At 27.0% G+C, this 23,250-nt stretch overlaps 1 protein-coding gene across 1 annotated transcript; it reads left to right on the forward strand.

Annotated features, from left to right (window-relative positions):
• The first annotated feature begins 2,099 nt into the window (after nucleotides 1-2,099).
• LOC122504625 lies at nucleotides 2,100-15,605 on the forward strand. Its single transcript, XM_043615808.1, has 10 exons — nucleotides 2,100-2,643; nucleotides 2,792-3,214; nucleotides 3,383-3,614; nucleotides 4,697-4,922; nucleotides 6,454-6,724; nucleotides 10,332-10,751; nucleotides 14,048-14,467; nucleotides 14,536-14,764; nucleotides 14,883-15,108; nucleotides 15,214-15,605. The coding sequence occupies exons 1-10, from the start codon at nucleotides 2,227-2,229 to the stop codon at nucleotides 15,488-15,490; spliced, it is 3,141 nt and encodes a 1,046-aa protein (XP_043471743.1). The 5' UTR covers nucleotides 2,100-2,226; the 3' UTR covers nucleotides 15,491-15,605.
• The last annotated feature ends 7,645 nt before the right edge of the window (nucleotides 15,606-23,250 follow it).

The following is a 23,250-nucleotide window of genomic DNA, read 5'->3' on the forward strand; positions in this document are numbered from 1 at the left end:
CTGATAGAAAAATATTAAATACGTATTTTTTATTTTTCCAACATTGTCCAAATTTTGGAGGTATGAATTTTCGAAATTTTGAATTTTTAAAAGTAGACCTATTTTCAATAGCTTATAACTTTTAAAGTATTAAGTTTAGAGAAAAGTTGCCAAAGGAAGAAAAATTTGGTTTTTCTTTAACTTTTAAGAAATTTGAAAAAAAAGTTTTTTTAAATTTTTAATAAAAAATTTTTTTTTATAAACAAATTAATTTTTTTTAAATTTGGGCGTTATTAATTTCAATTTTTTTTATTTATTTATACCTAACAATATACAGAAAATTTTCCCGAAAGAACTGAGATGGGCCGACTCATAGTTTTCATTCTATAAATTTTTCAATTTCGCCGTGCACACATAATATTACATTCAATTTTTCCAGTTTTATTATTTACCTGAAATCATTAGTTTCATATTTTCACGAATCGAGCATACATATACTCTGTGTGTGCCATCCTTTATAAACATTTACATAAATCATATTGAATTCTTTCATGTTTCAATGAAGCTCAATGATGCCGGGGCAAAAAGACGTTAAAAAGGTAAAAATTGGCAATCAAAATAAAACTGTTCAAAATAGATTAATTATGGGAAATCTTAAAGATATTTTTAAGAAATTTAAAAATGAAAACCCCGATTTGAAGATCGTTTTCTCAAAATTTTGTTCTCTACGTCCAGAGCATTGTGTTTTAGCCGGTTCGGGTGGCACACACAGAGTATGTGTATGCTCGATTCGTGAAAATATGAAACTAATGATTTCAGGTAAATAATAAAACTGGAAAAATTGAATGTAATATTATGTGTAATATTATGTGAATGTAATATTATGTGATAATAAATATTAAATTTGATCACTTAGTTACATTAGACGTTTCATTTCATACCATATAAAACACGACGCGAATTATGTCAAATTGAGAGTTTGCACGGCGAAATTGAAAAATTTATAGAATGAAAACTATGAGTCGGCCCATCTCAGTTCTTTCGGGAAAATTTTCTGTATATTGTTAGGTATAAATAAATAAAAAAAATTGAAATTAATAACGCCCAAATTTAAAAAAAATTAATTTGTTTATAAAAAAAAATTTTTTATTAAAAATTTAAAAAAACTTTTTTTTCAAATTTCTTAAAAGTTAAAGAAAAACCAAATTTTTCTTCCTTTGGCAACTTTTCTCTAAACTCAATGCTTTAAAAGTAATAAGCTATTGAAAATAGGTCTACTTTTAAAAATTCAAAATTTCGAAAATTCATAACTCCAAAATTTTGTCAATTTTGGAAAAATAAAAAAATACGTATTTAATATTTTTTTATCAGAAACGAGAAAAAAAATGTTTAACCGATTCTAAAATGTCATAGAACAATTTCCCGTGGAATTGCCCATATATAGTGACGGAGTTTCCGAAATCGCTTTGCAGCGCGCTTATATATACAGATATACAATTTACGCCTAAAGGTACAGACGTGTCGGAGAATCATTTCGAAAACTGACGGGACGGCAGGCGTGCTTTTAATGTGAATCGTATTCGGCAGAACGAGCGCATTCACACAAGACACGTCAATTACAAAACCGGGTATAGAGATGATGTACGCGCTCAATAGTATTATATGTATGATACATAATACCATTGAGATAAAGTACTCCAACACCAAGGGGGATGTATCCGGAAATGATTTGATTTTTGTCATTTTTTTATATACATCATTCACTGTATTTTCTCGCAATAAAGAAACAGTCACGCTCGCAAAAATCTACAATTCACAGAGACACATTATGTACGCACGTCCTCTCCGGAAACGGAAACGTCATGGGTATTAGGGAAACAACAGGATTTCACGAATTAAATCGTGACAATTCAATTTCATATAAAGAAATCTCATTTCCTATTGGGTTCGTCTCTTCACATTTATCATCTCATATTTATTATTAATTAGTAATTGAAAAAAAGTACATAAAAATTTTTCTAATTTTGAATTTATGAAAATTTTGAATTATCGATATTTCGAAAGAAATTCTATAAATAAGTTCCTCATAAATATGTAGTTTCGCGTATTTTTTTGCATGGATAATTTCAATAATAGTTGTTATCTCTTAAATATACGGTGCATCAATATTAATGTATTTGAATGGCAAGTTAAAGTGACTCGTTATATTTTAACTTTAATAGGCATTTAAAGAGTGAAGTGGACAAAATGCATTTTTTAAGAAATTTAATAATATTCATAATTTTTTGTCTCGCGTTGGAAGTAAATACATATCGTATTTTGGGCATTTTTCCCATTGCGTTTAGAAGTCATAATATATTCTTTCAAGCGTTGATGAAAGTTTTAGCTAAAAATGGTCATCAGGTGGATGTTATTTCACACTATGAATTTCCCAAACCAGTTGAAAATTTAACAACAATTGTCAATTTGGCAAAAATTGATTTTCCATTTCCACCAAATGTATTCGAAGATCTAGATGATTGTTTTGCAATTCTTGAAGATGGAATAAGAATTCTAAGCGAAGATTATGGAACAAAATTGTGTAAACTTATGGAGCATCCAAAAATTAAGGATATTATTATGAACCCACCAAATGATCCGCCCTACGATGCCATCATTGTGGAGGTAATTACATACTTTTCATTTCAAACTGAATACTAAATTTCATAATTAGATGATAAATAATGATCAAGCATATGTTAATAATTCTAATTAATAATAACAATAAAAATAATAATAATTAATAATAAACAAAGAAACAAATCGTTTTCAGGGATGGGCCTTGAGTTGTTATTACGGTATCGGATATCTTTGGAATGTACCAACGATAACGGCTACTCCAAGTTTAGAATTTCCGTGGATTAGTCGACAAATTGGAAATCCATTGTCAACGGCTTTCTTTCCAAATTTCCTGATGCCAAAAGCGAAAATCGAAACATTTGCAGATCGTTTACAGAATACGATAATGAGCAATTACCTAATATATAAATTTTTCTCCTACACTGATGAACCACAAACAAAATTGATGAGACAAATTTTGAGTCCTGACATGCCAACGGTCAGAGAAATTGAAAGAACAGTTGCATTGAGTGTGGTAAATACTCATTTCACTTTACAGGGAATTAGACCCTTGACACCGGCATTCATCGAAGTGGGAGGTTTACATGTTGAAGAGGATGATTCTTCAATATCGAAAGTAAGATAAACCTAAGAAAAGCCAAAAAAATAATGAAAGTTATAATACTATTAAATCTACTTTGACTTAATTTCATATTTAATGTTTCAATTGAAAAGAATTTTGAAAACAAAAAATATATTCTTTTTATTGAAGAACAAGAATAAGGGATGAATTTTTTGTTTCTAGAATTTGCAACAATGGATGGATGATAGTAAAGCAGGTGTTGTCTATATGTCCTTTGGATCAATCGTATTTTTCGAATCATTATCAAAAGAAAAAATATATGCTCTTTATGCTTCATTTTCAAAAATTGCACCAGTTCGAGTGCTACTGAAAGCGAAAAAGGGGAAAAAATTTCCACCGGGACTTCCTAAGAATGTTAAGACAATGGAATGGGTACCACAAATACCCCTACTGAGTAAATGAATTTTTTTCTTTATAATTCATGCAATTATTACTTGATATCAAAATTCTTAATAAACAAAAAATGCTAACGGCGTATTTCTAGGTGGCGCGTAACCTAGTAGCAATATTGCGACAATGCTGTCATACAATGTTAGCAATTTTTAACTGTAATGCTTCTACAATGTTGCTACAAGCTTAATATATATCTCACCTATGCATCATTGCATAGTACTTTTGCTGCAACAACATTGCAGTAACATTATAGTTCAATATTACTAGAATGTTATAGCAACATTACTGTAATGTTACTGCAAGATTATTGAAATTAGTAGCAAATTTATAGCTGGGAATAAGTAAAATTTCGTTGATTAACAGTCACATGTTGATTATGGGAATCTTATCGAATTGCGATAGTGAGTAACTGGAATCCTAGTTTCCTAGCAACTTATTTTCATGACAATCTTTCTATGTCTGTCCTTTATAATTAAGGACTAAGTCCTAAATTCATTATTAATAAACATAAGGAGTATATGTATATAATTCAGTTATGTTTTATTATACATAAGTGCTTATAAATTTCAAATTGAAAATGAATTGCTGTGCTAACAAAACTCCACTTTTTCGTAACAGACCCAATAATTAGAGACGAAGACTGGAATTAAAAAAAACTATTTTTAAAACTTGTTAAATAAAGCTTTTAGCTAGACTATCGCAAAAAAAGACCCCTGGAGTTTTGGTTTCATGAAAAAATGTTTTTCGACGCTCAGCATCGACATCAATTACAAGAACATACAGAGAAAAAAAATTGTTAATACAGAACTAACAAATTGTTATTGTTGTTAAATAATTTTTTGTTGTTTAAACTAATATGTTGTTATCACAACAAATCTGAATTGTTAGGACAACAAAATAATTTGTTAATTCAGTATTAACAATTCAATTATTGTCAAATAATTTTACTCAGTGTAATAAAGATTCCTTTCCTTAATTGCAACATTCAAAATGTCAAATTTTAAATTTACTAGTTCAAAAAAATTAATTTTGAAAAAAAACAAATTTTATAAAATATATAATTATTGATACTTCGTTTCCTAGGGCACAATAATACGCGAGCATTTATAACACACGGTGGTGTGCACAGTATACAGGAAGCCATTTACTATGGTGTACCTGTTATTGGAGTACCATATGTATACGATCAAGATGCAAATATAGACATTTTGAGAACCAAAAAAATGGCCATTCACGTTAATCATGAGGAAATTAGTGAAAAAATTATGGACAATGCACTAAATGAGATTTTGTACAATCCAATCTATAGGTAAAAAGTTATTTTTAACTAAAAAATTTTAATTATATTTTAATTTAATTTGCTCATTAATATTACTAATCAAGAAATATTAATTGCTACTAATGAATTATTATTACTCATCAATAAATAAAATTTTATTAATATTTACACTAATTAATATTTAAATTTTGCTATAATAATAGTAACCTAATTAATATTTATACTATCTATAAAATAACGCGCGCGAGTAGTTATAAAACTTAATAAAAATGGATGCTTGGAATTTTATTTAAAAATTATAATCGATAAATGGAAATGGTACAACTTATTTTCTTTTTTCAAAGAAAAACAGAATTTTGTTACGTTTTTTTTATTTAGAAAATTTTTTTAATTTCCATGATTTCATTCTGCTAATTACAATGTTTGTTACAAAATGCTAATTTTTTTAGAAGTAGGTAAAGGAATAAATTTTGCATTATTTCTCTTTTTCAATGACAACTTCTTCACAATATTCCAAGTTTTCATTAATTTTCTGAATTTCTGTTTTATGAGTGTTTATAATTTGTAACTCCAACGCAAGAGAAAAATAAAATAAAAAAATAAAAACATTGATAAAGATTTTTCTAGTTAATTAAAAAATAAAATTAATAAATTGAAAAAATATAATACTACTTATCAAAAAACATAAAAACAAACACATACACAAAAGTCAGACAGAGTGAAAAAAAAATTAATATGACGATTATAGGTAATAATAATTAACAATAGCAATTAATTAATTAATTAATTTGAAGAATTTTTTGACCAATTTCCATTACCACAATTATTATTTTATTTTTGATGGAAACAACGTTTCGGTAGTAACCACTACCCTTATCAAGTTTACATTATAAAACACTTAAATTAACAATTTTGAAAGTGATATTTGATTTTACAATTTTTATTTTTATATAATTATATAATTATATAATTGTCAAGAAAATAGTTTAGTCATTTTAAATAAAAAATTTGAATAATTTAATTAATATATAAGGATGATTTTATTCATCCCTATAGTGCAAATAATGAAAATACTAAAAATTCAGATATTAATGCTAAAGAGATTTAGGGATTTTTTATTCTACAGAGATTGTATGTTTTACGTAAGTATAGACTTTTTCTAGATTTTATGTAATTATATATAAAAATAAAAGTTGTAAAATCAAATATCGCTTTGAACATTGTTAATTTCAGTGTTTTATAATGTAAACTTGAAAGGGTAGTGGCTATACTACGGAAACGTTGTTTTATCAAAAATATAATAATAACTATGGTAATGGAAATTGGCCTAAAAATTCTTCAAATTAATATATTAAAAACCACAAAAACATTCATCTAAGTAATTAATTGAGGCTCCGGATCTTAAAAGGTCACTTTCACCATGTAAAGTCTATGCGGAAAGTGCCCTTTTAAGATCCAGCGCCTCAATTAATGTTTACATTAATAATAGTATTAATAAAAAATAAAAAATAAGCACACTTTTAAGTTATAATGAAAAAAAATTAAAATGTTTAAATTACAGGGAAGCTGCGAAAAATATGTCACGAATTTTTAAAGATCGACCAGTAAAGCCAAAAAGAGCGGCTACATTTTGGATTGAATATATAATAAGAAATGGAGCCGAATCCCTAAGATCACCTGCTGTAAATATGTATTGGTGGCAAGTTGAATTGCTTGATGTTTATGGATTCTTATTGCTTTTTATAATTTTAGTTCTTTACACGATAAAAGTTATTCTAATACTCATTTTTCAAATGTGCTTCAAAGAGAAAATCAAGTCAAACTTAAAGAGAGATTAATTTAAATTAATTAGTAAAAAAATTAATTTAATTAATTTTAATCAATGGTATTTAAACCATTATGATGTCATATAGTTTATGCATAGCATGTATTTTAAAACTGTGACGTCATTTTATTCTAATTATTTTTAAATTATTATTAAAAAATAATTTAGTTAATTTAAATTAATTAGTAAAAAAAAATTATTTGAATAATCCGAATAAACCATCAAATCCGTTAATTTCAACTAATTGGTGAAAAAATTAAACTAATTTTAATTATTCACTAACAGAAATTAATACAATTAGCATTAACTAATTTTCAATAAAATTTAAAAAACAAAAATAATTTTTAATTTATTGATAAAAAAAATTAATTAAACTACATTTAATAAGCTAAAAACAGATTAATCTTATAAATTTTAATTATTTAGTAAAAAGATGGTTTAATTAATTTTAATTAATTAATGGAAATACTTTTAATTAATTTTAATTAGTTAAAAAATTTATCCAATTAACTTAAATTAATCAGTAAAAACAGTCATTCAATCAAATTCATGTAATTAGTGAAAAAAATTTAATAATAAGACAGAAAAAAAATTTAATTAAACTAATTTTAAGTTCAGTGAAAAAAATGAGACCAATTTTAATTCTTTAATAAAAAAACTAATACAGTGACATTTGAAAAATATTATATATTATATATATATATATGAGGCATTCTTTCTCAAGTGGGCCACCCCTTCTCTCCATTTCAAATTTAATCCAAAAATCTTTTATAATAGCTCAAATTAAAGGTAAATATGTCAGCTTTTCAATGCCGTTGGGCCCTTTTTGAAATATTAATTTCCTAATGAACTATATATAATTTAATGACAAAAACACTATGACCAATTCTTTTTCATATTAAAAAAAGAAGAAAAACCCAATTTTAAAAATGCTACAGGGCCTACAACATTAAATTATATGATAAATTAACAAAATTTCATATTATTTCCTAAAATTAAAGATGGCAAATCTAATATGGCGCCCAAAATTAGAAAAATTTATAATTTTTGTTCAAACTCACCATAAAGGGGTTTTTGGGATCGCTGATGACGAATTTGGTGTTAGTTTCTTAAAATTCAAAATGGCGAATCCAAAATGTCGGACTTAGAAATTAAAAATCAATCGAATTTGACTAAAATTTGTTATTTGAGGGTTTTTGGGATCGCTGATGAAGAATTTGGTGTTTATATTTCAAAATTCAAAATGGCGAATTCAAAATGGCGGACTTTAAAATTAATCGGATTTGCCTAAAATTTGTTATTTGGGGGTTTTTGGGATCGCTGTTGACGAATTTGGTGTTTGTGTTTCAAAATTCAAAATGGCGGACCTAAAAAATTAAAAATCAATCCGCTTTGCCTAAAACCTGTTTTTCGGGTGTTTTTGAGATCGCTGATAACGAATTTGATGTCTATGATTAGGAATTTGATGTCAGCTTTTGAGAATTAAATACAAATTGGACAAATTATCGTTATTTATTTATTTAAAAATCTAAGTTCTTTAGGGTTATTTGAGTATCGCTTTATTCATAATAATTTCTATACAAAACATAAAAATCAGCAGCAATCACATAGCTGGCAATTAATATTTCAGCGTTATTGCATTCAAAATATCGAATTTCTAATACTCAATATAGAATCGGCAATCCCAAAAATATCACAGTAATGAATTTTTAGCAAATCTGATTAATGTTTCATATTACGTTAACTATATTAGATCCATTATATTGAATTCTGAAAAGCTGCCATCAAATTCCTAACCATAGACATCAAATTCGTAATCAGCGATCTCAAAAACTCCCGAAAAACAAATTTTAGGCAAAACCGATTGCTTTTTAAATTTTTAAGTCCGCCATTTTGGATCTACCATTTTGAAGTTTGAGAATCTGACATCAAATTCGTAATCAGCGATCTCAAAAACCCCCAAATAACAAATTTTAGGCAAATCTGATTAATTTTTAATTTTTAAGTCCGCCATTTTGGATTCGCCATCTTGAATTTTGAAAAACTAACACCAAATTCGTCATCAGCGATCCCAAAAACCCCCAAATAACAAATTTGAGACAAATCCGATTAATTTTTAATTTCTAAGTCCGCCATTTTTGATTCGCCATTTTGAATTTTGAAAAACTAACACCAAATTCGTCATCAGCGATCCCAATAACCTTTTTATGGTGAGTTTGAACAAAAATTATACATTTTTTAAATTTTGGGCGCCATATTGGATTCGCCATCTTTAATTTTAGGAAATAATATGAAATTTTGTTAATTTATCATATAATTTAATGTTGTAGGCCCTGTAGCATTTTTAAAATTGGGTTTTTCTTCTTTTTTTAATATGAAAAAGAATTGTTCATAGTGTTTTTTGTCATTAAATTATATATAGTTTATTTGGAGATTAATATTTCAAAAAGGGCCCAACGGCATTGAAAAGCTGACATTTTTACCTTTAATTTGAGCTATTATAAAAGATTTTTGGATTAAATTTGAAATGGAGAGAAGGGGTGGCCCACTTGAGAAAGAATGCCTCATATATATATATATATATATATATTATTATATATTATTATATATTATTATTATATATATTATATATATTATATTATTTATTATTATTATATTATATTTTTTAATTTGAAAGAATTCCTACAAGAGAAATTAATAAAACCAATTTTGATTCAATCAAAAAATACATTAACATTCTAAAGGATTTTAGTACCAAACATAAGTTTTCAACTATTTTTAATTAATTATTTAAAATAATTACTTTGAATTAATTTCAGTTAATTAGTAAAAATTAATCAAAAGCAAAAATTTTATTATTTTTTATATTTCTATAAATAATGTATTTTTCAATTAAATAATGGAAAAGAGAATTTAATTGATATTTAAATTTTGTAATTTAAAACTAACATGCAAATTTTTGGATTTTTACAATAAAAAAATCAGTGGACAAATTGTTTACTAAGAAATTTTCGATGCAAAAGTTCTTTTCATATTTTTATTTAAGTGCCTAAAAGAAATAATAGTAGGTAAAAAATACTTCAATATATTATTATAAAAATAAACGTTTTTATCCTTATCTTTGCATGTAATATAAAATACACGGTTAAATAAAATATTATGTCTCAATATGTGATTTCTTATTATACAATGATGACATCTTATATAATGAATAAAATATAAATTATATGAAAAAATATTACAAATGTATTCATTAATAATTTAGATTTATCACCACAAAGCATAATTTTAGATAACAAATTAGTAATTCCAATTTCATACTTAAAATATATATGTATATTAGTTTACAGTTAATATTCATATTGTATAATTTATTTTCAACATGCAAAGCATGCTCGCCCTTCGCAAAACGACAAGTTTTCTTATCTAGCAGATAATTAAAAAAATTTAATGTATGTAAGTAGTAACTCCAATAAACAATAAATATATTCTATTTTCTACAAAAAATTTAAAAGAAATACGACAATGTAATGAACAGTATTATTTTGCTATTCATAAGTAAAACAAAAAATACTTTAACCAATAAAGAAAATTCAATAAAAATTTAGTGAATAAATATGAATCAAATTGGAAAATTTTTTATAATATTTTCAATAATTCTTTCAATAAAAGTTGAGTCGTACAGAATTTTAGGTATATTTCCATTGGCATTTAAGAGTCATAATATATTTTTTATGTCATTTATGAATGGTTTAGCTAAAAAAGGGCATCAAGTTGATGTCATATCATATTACGAACATAAAAATCCACACGAAAATTATAAAACGATTATTAATTTGAGAAATCTTAGTTACGATCATCCTGTAACACAATTTGAAACTATTGAACAGCCTATTGCAATTGTTGCCGATATTGTCGCTTTTTCAAAAGATTATTATGGTGTCAATGTTTGCAATCTAATGGCTCACGAAGAATTGCAAAAATTTCTTCGAAATCCACCGAAAAATCCAAGCTATGACCTTGTCATCACAGAAGTAAGTGAATTATTTATTATAATTGTAATTTCATTCCTCAGTTTTATTTTATTATTCAGTACATATTTCTTTTTTTATTTTATTACACTAACGTCGGAGATTATCGGTACGGTTCCACGAGCAAGGCCCAAAAACATACCAATCTTTAAATCACGATTTTTCTGTAAAAACAAATCTCAGTAAATTAACAAATATACCATTCGAAAGGTTATAAGATTCTATGTTGAATGATATATGAATGAAAATTTTTTTAAATTACTAAAAGATTTTAGCAATCAACAAATTTAAAAAGAAGTTAAAAAATGAAATTTTTTTTGTCAATTTTTTAAACTCTGGCATATTTTTTAAAAATTGGAGACAAAATTGAAAACTTATATAGGTGTTACCTTGCAAGTCTCATCTTTAATTTAAGACCAAAAAAGTTAAAAAATATTATTCGGTTCGCGAGATATCATTATAAATGTCAGAGCATGTTTTTGGACACATGCATTGAATTAGTCATTTTTGTACGGTTTTTGACTGAAATACTCGGTTTATTATTAATTATTATTTATATAATGTTTCTTTGTTTTCTACATTTTATATGACTATGATAAAATGGGCTTCCTGTACCGTTGGGTTGGGAATGTGTTTTCTTTATTTGTAGTCGAAAGTGGAAAATCTGCAAAATTGCAGATACCTGGATTTAATCTAAATTTATGTGGGGATAACCGCTCTTGTTCTTGTAGATCCACTAAAAACCACTCCCACCTTATTCTGGACTATTCTTTAACCCACAGAACTACTACTATTTTTCTGTACAAGTTCTATTAAAATAGAACCAAATGAAGATTTAATACCAAAAATTGGTATTAAATTAGCACCTTTCTTTTTACAGTGTGGCCCCTGGACCGTCTACTTTTTACTAACTGATTTTGTTCCACAAAATCTGCTCTTAAGCTTCCTTGACTTCGTCATTCTTAGTAAAGCAATCCATATCGCGAATCTCCATGCTAACCCTTCGGCTCACCAACTTCAACTTACTTTACTAACTACTCAGTGAACTTCACCTTGTCTGTTGCACCTTTTGTTTTTAAAGCTGAATCTAAAATGAGAGAGGGTGATCACCGATGTTTATAGCTGTAGCTATACTAAAGCATGCTGAAGTATACTTATAGAGCTATGAAAACCGGTGCGCCCCCTCACTCATTCTGAACTCAGCTTAAAATAACATCTCTTTTCTTACAATTAGTGGGTCTTGCGCCCTCTACTCTTGTTCGGCTGTTAATCGGATTAACCTCTTTTCGAAGCTTTCCTAAAACTTCAGCATAACTAATTCCCTCGGTCACCTTGACAATCATCGTTAATTCTCGCTGTGCCTTTCTTATCTTAATGTTTTGGCTTGCATTAGACGTTTTGTCTACTACCTTACCTACAAACTTTCTTTTTTTGAGTCCTTTACAGATTCTTTACAACTTGCTATTGGGCTCTACGAATTTGGAACTATCGTTTTGTTACCGATACAAAAGGTACTATGTATCTATTCGAAAAAATATAATAGATTGTACCTTTTGTATCGGTAAAAAACGATAGTTCCAAATTCGTAGAACCCATTGAGTTGTCCTTCAGTGACAATCCCCGCCACCATGACAATGTCTACCAAAAATATCCATGATGTTTGGTAGTGGATAACCATCGTCGGGGGTTTGCATGTGTTAAGATAAATTAAAAGTTTTTGTCAAAAACTTCAGGTGTCTATTTAAAAATAAAAATTGGACAAGTGCGAGTTGTACTCGCACACGGCGGGTTCCGTACACAAATATTAAAACAATACTTGCAACATTTATCGGTAATTGATAGAATTAAAATAAACAATTAAAAAAATATATTAAAATCATTTGATAAAAAAAATAACTAAAAAAATTAAAGTATTGTATATATCTAATATTGTAAACAATAATAAGCAGAGGAACAAAATTTTCAAAATTATAGTTCCTCTGCTTATTATTGTTTACAATATTAGATATACAATACTTTAATTTTTTTTAGTTATTTTTTTATCAAATGATTTTAATATATTTTTTTAATTGTTTATTTTAATTCTATCAATTACCGATAAATGTTGCAAGTATTGTTTTAATATTTGTGTACGGAACCCGCCATTGCAGTGCAAGTACAACTCGCACTTGTCCAATTTTTTTTTTTTTTAGTTAAGAAATTAAAGTCAGAAAACAATCTCTCATTTATTCTCTTAAAATTTCACTCTCTTCCTTAAAATATTTAATGCCACGTGTTTAAACTAAAAAAAATTTAAAAAAATTTTTTTTTGATTTTTTTTTAAAAAGTTTCTTAAATAAACTTTTTGTCGTCAGACTGTAATAATACACTAGGATATCAATTTTCAGCTCATTAGGTCAAATAATGTAAAAGTTAGAGAAAAAAAATTTTTTTTTAAAAATTTTTTAGTTTTTTCTTGACAACGCTATGGCCATCATTACATATCAAGTTCTCTATATTTTTCCTGTAATATTCGAGTAAAAATACACCAGCGTGCAAAATTTCAGCTCTCCATGTCGAATAGTTTAGAAGTTAAGGGGGGGAATGGTCACTTTTTATGCATTTTTGGCCAAAAATCTTGTTATTTCCTTGACAACGCTATGCCCATCACGTCCAATCACATTCGCTATATTTTTCCTGTAATCTACGTGTGAAAATACATATCTGGACCAAATTTGAGCTCTTTAGGTCAAATAGTTTAGCCGCTAGGGGGAGGACACGATTTGGCTACGGACAACAGAGTCTCACCAATAGGGTTCCGCCGTTACACCGTAGGTGTACGGAACCCTAAAAATGAATGAGAAGGTTCTAAAAATGTGGGGACTGCATGGAGAAGTGGTTGAAAGGATGAGAGGAGAGAGAATAATAAGATGATTACTAGGAGAGATTGTGGAACTATAAAAAATAGCTGGACTCCAGCTTCTCCCCTTAAACTCATACATAATTTATGACATTGGCTTGCGCTCATAGAGGCTAAATATTATCGAGTAAGATTGATACTCGAATAAAGAGTACTTCTAATTTCAGACGGACTGCTGCAGCAAATGACTATAAAGAGTTGTTAGTTTAGATGAAGAGTCCAACGAAATCTTTATATCAAGTATATTAAAAGGGGTAGGCATTAATGGGAATAAAGTTAATATGGGTAAATGAAACTGAAAACGAAGGGGATTTAGAACAATAAAATTATTTAATTATAATCTGTATTTGAATAATTGTCAATTAAGCATCAAAATAAAATAACAAAACATTTTTTCAAGGGCCTATCAACAAATTGCTACTATGGTCTTGGTCCATTTCTAAACATACCGATAGTAGTTCTTTCAGCATGTTTAGAACTAGCTCCAAAATCAATAATAATTGGAAATCCACAATCAACAGCATTCTACCCATCACTTTATTATAAGAGATTTGAAATAAAGACATTTTGGGATCGAATGGAGAATACATTAAGATCCGTGATCAATTCATACAGATATGAGTCATACACGGAAAATCAATCCGGAGCAATGAAAAAATATTTAGGCTCAAATATGCCAACAGTGAGGGAGGTAGAGAGGATGGTATCTTTATTTTTTATAAACACATTTTACACCCTACACGGAGTAAGACCGATAATTCCAGCAATCATCGAAGTTGGAGGACTACACATTGAGGAAGATGATTCTAGTTTAACACCAGTGAGAAATAATTAAAAAAAAATTTAGTATCCATGAATTGCAATTTTTATTTCTTTGATTTATTTCAGAAATTAAAACAATGGCTAGATGAAAGTACACATGGAGTTGTATTGTTTTCTTTTGGAACACTAGTACATATTGAATCTCTTCCCAATAATGTGCTTCCCTCAATTGTTTCAATTTTTTTCAAACTTGCACCAATGAGAGTTTTAATAAAATCAAAAACAAACTCATTTCCGGTTCAGCTTCCAAATAATGTCATTGCCATGAAATGGATTCCACAAATATCTGTCTTAAGTATTTAATCTTAAAATTTATGTTCATCATACGATTTTAATTATCATTATTTGGCAAAATTTTATGATTACAATAAAAATTAACAATTAAGGAGAATGTAAAATAGTTATTTTTTCAGGACATCCTAATACACGGTTATTCATTTCACACGGTGGTATTCACAGTGTCATGGAAGCTGTCTACTTTGGCATTCCAGTTATTGGAACACCCTTATTTTATGATCAAATACAAAATATTGAAATGCTAGTCTCCAAAAATATGTGCATTAGTATAAAGTATGAAGAAATAACCGATAATACAATAAATGAAGCGTTACAAGAAATATTAAGCATTTCAAAATACAGGTAGATTAAAAACATTCATATAATATAATAACGGAAACTTAATAATCCGTTAGCATCAATCTAAAATTTTATTTGTACTAATAAATTCTTTCCCTAATAACACAGGAAAGCAGCTAAATATCAATCACAAATATTTCGTGATCGACAATTACATCCAAGAGATGCTGCAAGCTATTGGATAGAATATATCGTAAAAAATGGAGCACATTCGTTACGATCATCATCGGCAGATATGCATTGGTGGCAAATGGATCAACTTGATGTCTATGGATTTTTATTACTTTGCATGACATTAATTATTGTCTTTATTGCAATCATCATTAAAAATTTATTAAGCATTACCCGAAAACTAATATCAAATCAAAAGAGAAAAACAGAATAATAATATTCAATCATTTTAAATTTTAAAGCATTAATTTTAGATCCTTGAAGTTAGCATGGACGCTAAGCGTCAACAAATTTACTATTTCTGAGAAACAATAAACAATTGAATAATTTTTTGAAAGATTTTAAGTTCAAATACTGCAATAAAAGTTTCAAAGTCCAAGATGAATTGAAGCATTCATTTAGTGACATTTTTAACATTAAAAGTAACAAAAATTTTTTTGTAATATGGGGAGAGTGGGGCAAACCGTCCATACTAACGGTTTTTTCACTCTTGTGTCTAAATGAATCAACCGATTTCATTATTCCGATGGCTTGCTTGAAAGATCATTTAATTGCGCAACTTTTTCCCAGAGACACCTATACTTTATCTTTTATTGCTGTGTCAAAATTTGTGAAGTAAGCCATCATTTTTGGATAGGTGATTATTTTCTATGATTTTAACTTTTTTCTACTCTATACGTTAAAACAAAAATACAAAGTTGAACAGTTTTGCGAAATTTTAATTTTTACAATAGTTATTGTTAATAACATTTTTTGTCTGAATTTCGAAATTATTAATTATCTATCGTTCTATAAAAGGAATCTATTTGATTTTTGGAATGGATAATAAGGAATAATACTACTTTTAATTAATATTTGTCATTATATAAAATTTTAAAAATTGTGAAAATTATAAACAATTTATTTAAACAATTAAAAATATTTTCATCTTCTCCCAACATTTTAAAAAACTTTTTTTTTTAATATTACTTCTTATTTAATCACGAATAATTACAAAAAAAAGAAAAGTGAGTATTCTTTATTAGGTAAAAAGTTATTCAGGTTTTTCTCTGAGCGCGCCACGCGTCTTGCGTGACAGGCGTAAACGTCGTCCCGGGACGCACAGTGGGATTTTTTTTACAATTTACTGTCCAAAAATGTCTACAGCCTGCAATTTTTGAACGATTTGAGTGTTCTTTGATTTAAATTAAAGGGGAATAAATTCTTTACACATCCCTCAAGACCGATTTTAAAAATTTTAATTGTTTATAATTTTTTAGTTCAATTAAAGTTAACAAATTAATACAATTTTTATAAAAGGACGTTTATTTTCTTATTCCGCTACTGCACATGATCTAAATCAGTTCAAATTAATCCAATATGACCACCAGACAATTAATAAAACGTAAAATAATTTATTTAAATTGTTGTAAACAATATTAATTAACAAATAGATAACTTTGATTCCTCTTCACTAAAAAAGGTTTTTTTTCGCGTTTACTTTTTCATTTAGGTTCATGTAAAGAATATATGTCCTCCATTTAAAAAAAAACTTATTTAAATTGTTATAAACATTGTTAATTAACAAATAGTTTATTTTTGTCCCTCTCCATTAAAAAATATTTTTTTTACGTTTTCTTTTTTATTTATGTTCAATTAAAGAGTATGTGTTCTCCTTGTTTAAGACATAATATATTTAAATTGTTATAAACAATATTAATTAACAAATAGATAACTTTGATTCCTCTCCATTAAACAATTTTTTTTTTCATGTATAGTTTTTTATTTAGGTTCATTTGAAAAATATAAGTATAAGAACTTATTTTAAGTTTAAATCCTATTAAAAATAAGTAGTTATACTTACATTCTTATATTTTTTAAATGGACCTAAATAAAAAACTACACGTGAAAAAAAATTTTTATTGGTGAAAAGGAACAAAAATGAACTATTTGTTAATTAACAATGTTTATAACAATTTAAATAAGTTTTTTTAAACAAGGAGGACATATATTCTTTACATGAACCTAAATGAAAAAGTAAACGCGAAAAAACCTTTTTCAGTGAAGAAGAATCAAAGATATCTATTTGTTAATTAATATTGTTTACAACAATTTCAATAAATTATTTTACGTTTTATTAATTGCCTGGTGGTCATATTGGATTAATTTGAACTGGTTTAGATCATGCACAGTAGCGGAATAAGAAAATAAACGTCCTTTTTTAAAAATTGTATTAATTTGGGATGTGTAAAGAATTTATACCCCTTTAATTTAAATCAAAGAACACTTAAATCATTCAAAAATTGTAGGCTGTAAAAAAATCCCACTGTGCGTCCCGAGACGACGTTTACGCCTGTCACGCAAGACGCGTGGCGCGCTCAGAGAAAAACCTGAATAACTTTTTACCTAATTAAGAATACTCACTTTTCTTTTTTTGTAATTATTCGTGATTAAATAAGGAGTAATATTCAATAAAAAAGTTTTTTAAAATGTTGGGAGAACATGAAAATATTTTTAATTGTTTAAATAAATTGTTTATAATTTTCACAATTTTTAAAATTTTATATAATGACAAATATTAATTAAAAGTAGTATTATTTCTTATTATCCATTCCAAAAATCAAATAGATTCCTTTTATAGAACGATAGATAATTAATAATTTCGAAATTCAGACAAAAAATGTTATTAACAATAACTATTGTAAAAATTAAAATTTTGCAAAACTGTTCAACTTGTATTTTTGTTTTATCGTATAGAGTAGAAAAAAGTTAAAATCATAGAAAATACTCACCTATCCAAAAATGATGACTCACTTCACAAATTTTGACACTGGTTAGTTGCTGTGTTAATTTTAAAAAAATTTGCAAACTGTCCGGTTACCCCCACCCCCTGGGATAAACCGGCCATTTGGGTTTTTTATCTACAATATTGCATTTGTATAATCTACAATAACAACAAACATAAAGAATCATGTGAACAATGGTTGTAATAATGTAAATAATAATACAGGATTGAATTTTAATTAAATAAATAATTTTTTTAATAACAAAACAAAAATGTGTGAAATTAACAGGGAAACAATATTAAAAGGTCTAATTATCATTAGAAGACAATTATTTTCCATTGAAAGTAAATGTTTTAATGAAAAAAACATTCTAATTAATAATAATTTTCTTGAAACTCTGATAAAATGACAATATCCTATGGCCGGTTTGCCTCACCGAAAACTGTTCGCTTTGCCCACAGGCTCATTTTGAGAATAAATATTTGTTTAAAAAAACGCTTTGCAAATTCATCAAAGTTTTTGGTGGTAAATATTCCTGAGGTGTGTACCTTCAAAACCTAAGACCTAACATTTGGAAATATTGCACGATTTCCTCAGAATTTCCTTAAAAAAAAATTTGTAAAAGTGTAAAAAAAACTTTTGCTCACAGCGTTGCACAAACAAAAGTAAAAAATGTCAAATTGAAAAAATAAGGTATAATACACATGGTTGTTTCAAATTTCTAAATAGCACTTTTGACAATTTCGCCATTTCGGAGATATTAACACCTGGACGGTTTGCCCCACTCTCTTCTACAAATAAAACATTAACAGAAAGAAAGAAGAATAAATATTTCAGAAACTCCGAAATAAAAAAATAATTATGTTATATAGAACCAAACTGTCAGTGAATGAATTTCCCAATTGTAATCTCTAATTAAGAAAAGACATACTGAAGAAAGTAAGGTGGGTCAAATCATACCTAACAAATCAAAGTTGTCCCTCAGTTCTCCAATTTTGGTAAAACTTTGAGAAATTGTAGGGGAATACATGCGAATAAAAATTCCAAAAGAGATTTTCGAAAATTTTAAAAATTTACGGTTGTTCAGGGTTTTCAAAATTTTTTTTTGAAATTTTGAAAACGCAATATCTCAGAGACATATGGATGTATTTTATTGATTTTTCCAGGGATTACTTATTATTTACAAACAATTAAAATGAAAAAATTTGCAAAAATTTTTTTTTTTAAATAAAAAATTAAAAAATATTGTTTAAACAAATTTTTTGTTTATAAGCCTATATTTAATTTTTTTCTAATAGTGATATTTTGATTCCTTAGGATTTCACGAGTATTTTGACATAAAGAAATCGATGGAGACTCTTAAACTTTTGGAGATATTGTATTTTTTGTCTTTGCGCGCAGGGCCAAAAAGCGCACTGAAGCAAAGGAAACTAATTTTTATTTTATCGACTTATGATTAACAATATTAATTTTCGTCAACTTTGTTTGAATTTTCTTAAATAATGTGATTTTTTCGATTTTTCTTCCACATATTGCAATAAAATACTAATTTTTGGGAATATAAAAAACTACTTGAATTTCAAAGATTTAAAATTAATATTATTGAAAATTTAATTTAAAAAAATTAATTAATTTAAACTAAAACTCTGAAAAACTTTTATTCAAATTTTGTTTTAAAATTAATTAAATTTTTAAATTTGTATATTTAATTTTAATTGAAAAATTTTCGAATTTTCAAAATATCGTAAAATTTAATTCAAAACAAATTTATTTGTAGGTATATATATATTACATTAAATCCCTTTTTTAATAATTAAATAATTTAATAATTTTAATTTTTAAAGAATTACTGTTGTAATAATTAATTAGAATTAATTAAATTTTAGAAAATATAAAATTGCATTTTTCTAAATAATAGTTCTTGTAGAAAATATTTATCAAAAACTTATAAAATATTAATAAATAATTTAATTTTAAAAACTTATCTAAATAATTTAATTTTGATATTTTGAAAATTTATATTTTTAAAAAATTTTAATTAAAATTTTTTTAAGATAATTAAATTTCCGAAAGTTATTAATTAAAGAATTAGCAAACAATTTAATCTCTTGTTATAGTTTATTGACAGAATAAATCCATTTCAAATCAGGCAAGCCGCCTAACTTTAACTCGTAGAATTACCTGTCGATGAAATATGTTATTTTATATGAAAAATAAAGAGACACGTATTTTTTATTTTTCGTAAAAACGTTTTTTAACGAAGTTAGCCGCATTTGAATTTTGAGCGGTAAAACCCTAAAAAACAGTGAAAAAAAATGGTTTCACTTGTAATTTTTTTTCTACTCAGTTTAAATAAATTTTTCTTCTTGATTTTTATTGAGGGTCTTATTCTCTTCAAAACCCCGTTTAAAATTTATAAAAAGCTTCAAAATTAAAAAAATGGTGGCACATTTTCAAAGAAAAAATAAATTTAATTTTCTCGAAAACACCACCTTTTTTTGGCTCAAATTTTTACAGTGACTTCGTATTAATATAAAGAAGAAATTACATTAGTTTCAAGTGGGCTAAACCATACTTGTAGTTAGAAGAATTTTTTTTTTTTAATTTTTTTTAAGTTGAAAATTATTGAAGAGTAGGGAAAAGGTGTACGAGATGATCCCCCTAAGGGAGAATGACCATTATTCAAAGAAAAATCAGCATTTTTGAGTTTGTTTTGTACGAACTAGTAGATAATTAATCCATCTAACTTTTCTGATTAGAAATGTATGCAGCTAATTAATATTTTACAAGTAAATTTAATTTTTCTAAAACCTTACAAAAGGATCATCTTGGACACCGGGGTGTCCAAGATGATCCCCCTGGCATGGGCAGGATGATCCGTAGGTTTATCCTACCCCAATTATTGGAAAAGGAGACTAAATTGAAGAAATAACATATATTAATATTAAATATGCTTTATTTAGGTTATAAATGCCTTTGAACACTCAACAAGATTCATTTTTCCATTTTATAATTTCGAGGCATTGTCTACAACAAGAAAATTAATAAAATAGATGTAGATTTCAACTTTTTGTTTTAAATAAGTTAGTTTTGATAATAAAAACATATAAGAAGAGAGAAAAATTGAATTTTTTATGAATACTAGAAAATTCACTTTGAGGTGAGACGAAATACATGGGAATCAGAGGGGATCATCTTGTACACCCATTGAGGGATCATCTTGCCCCAAATGCCATTATTTTTTAATTTGTTCGTAACTTAACCTACGAGCTCTGTTATTCCATAATACCAATCAGAACACTTAATTGAAGATATACTGAAGCTGTGAGTACAAGAAAAATGAAATTTCAGCTGCTACAACAAAAGTTATCTAAGTACAAAGTTAAGCTTTCCTTAGATCAAAAGTATGAAATTTTTATTTTTTACAATAGAATTTTTTTAATGGCGCGTGTTGTCAGGACAGTTTGACTGATTCATAGGCATGTCATTGACAACGTATTACCGTATTTACCTAAAAGATTACGCTAATAGGCTCTCCAAAATTTAAAAGGATCATCTTGCCCCAGGGGATCATCTCGTACACCTTTCCCCTACGTTTAAAACAAAGAGCAATAACAAATGAAGGTTTGTTTGGTATAAATAGTAACTTTTTTCATAACCAAAATTGTTGTCAATCTTTACTCAAGTGACAGATATTTTGACACACTGAGGAAATTAACATAAGTATTATTTATTTCTAATTATATATTAATCTTATTATTCTGATAATTATAGAAATAGAAAACTGACGTTAATTATTTTCTAGAATTAATTGTGCTGAGTTGCTATCATAACTTACAATGGGAAAAAGAAGAAATGAATGCTTTTCTACGAGTCGTAAAGTTTGTCCTGATTTCGAAAATGTACATAAGAAAAAAATATTCAACATTAGCAACAACAAATTTACTCAGTTAGAAGGTTTGTTTCGTTTATTACAACCTTTATTTCCTGAAAGAAATATTAATTTCCATGATTCGGTATGTAAAAATTGCTATTTGTGTTTTACTTCAAAATTTATGGTGCGTTCGGATGTGAGTATCTGTGAACCTATCGACGAAGAATTCAGCGATTGTAATTCCATATTCCTTGAACCTGAAATACATGAAAATGAAGATTTATTTGAACCTGACTTAGAAACACAAATGGACGAAATTAACAAAAATTCTTTGATGTTGAATTTAGACGTTTCACCTTTACGAATATTAAATTCCGAAATGCCAGAAGATAATGTGAAAAAATATGTTTGCCAAAAAAGAAAGAAACTTGTAGATTCATTTTTAGAATCAACAACAAATAAATTGTCTAAAATTTATAATGTATCATTGCCCAAAGAAAATGAATGTGACATGTGTGAACAATGGATACAAAATATAAAATTAGCATTACCAAGCTACCGGGTATAACTAAACATATGATTGATCAATCAAGAAAATTCCAACGAAACAATGAAGTTTTTATTCCTCCTGATCCTTATTGTGGCCATCCTGTGAGAAATGAACATATTGAAATAGCTCGAGAGTACTTCCTCAATGACGATTTAGATTGTTCAAGAGAGAGTATTAATAAAAGTGATGTTATAAGCGTTGAAATTAATGGTGAAAACTCGAAAAAGATGAAACGCTTTTTGACTAGAAGTATTGAGGAAATTTTTAAAGTTTTTCGTGAGAACAATCCGGATATAAGCATTGGAAGATCAAAATTTTACTCATTACGACCAAAGTGGGTAATAATTAAGCCGCAAAAAGAAGTCTGCGTGTGCAAATTTTGAACTTTTTCTAATAGCATTAAAAAGCTTTAAAAAAGAACGATCCTTGAATACTAAAGAACTTCAAAAAGTTCTGTTCTCTGCAATATTGTGTGTTTCTTCAACTGATAAATGCATTTTTCAAAAATGTTATGTTTTGCTAGAACATCTAAACATGATTGGAAAGAAATTGAATAAAAAGCGCTGTAAGTAAAATCCACTGTCACTGAAAATGTCCGGACATGGCAAAGGAGGCAAGACTAAGGGTTCTTTTGCCCAAGAAATCGAAAAGAGAGCTTAAATTTTTTACCCACTTTCCATCAAACAATCGGCCCTTTTCAGGGCCACAAATTTCTTTATACGCTTGAATAACTTCAATAATTTTCAACTTAAAAAAAAAATTACGAAAAAAAATTCTCCTAACTA

This window comes from Leptopilina heterotoma, unplaced genomic scaffold (genome assembly GCF_015476425.1).
Source record: "Leptopilina heterotoma isolate Lh14 unplaced genomic scaffold, ASM1547642v1 Lhet_307, whole genome shotgun sequence".
Lineage (NCBI taxonomy): Eukaryota > Metazoa > Arthropoda > Insecta > Hymenoptera > Figitidae > Leptopilina > Leptopilina heterotoma.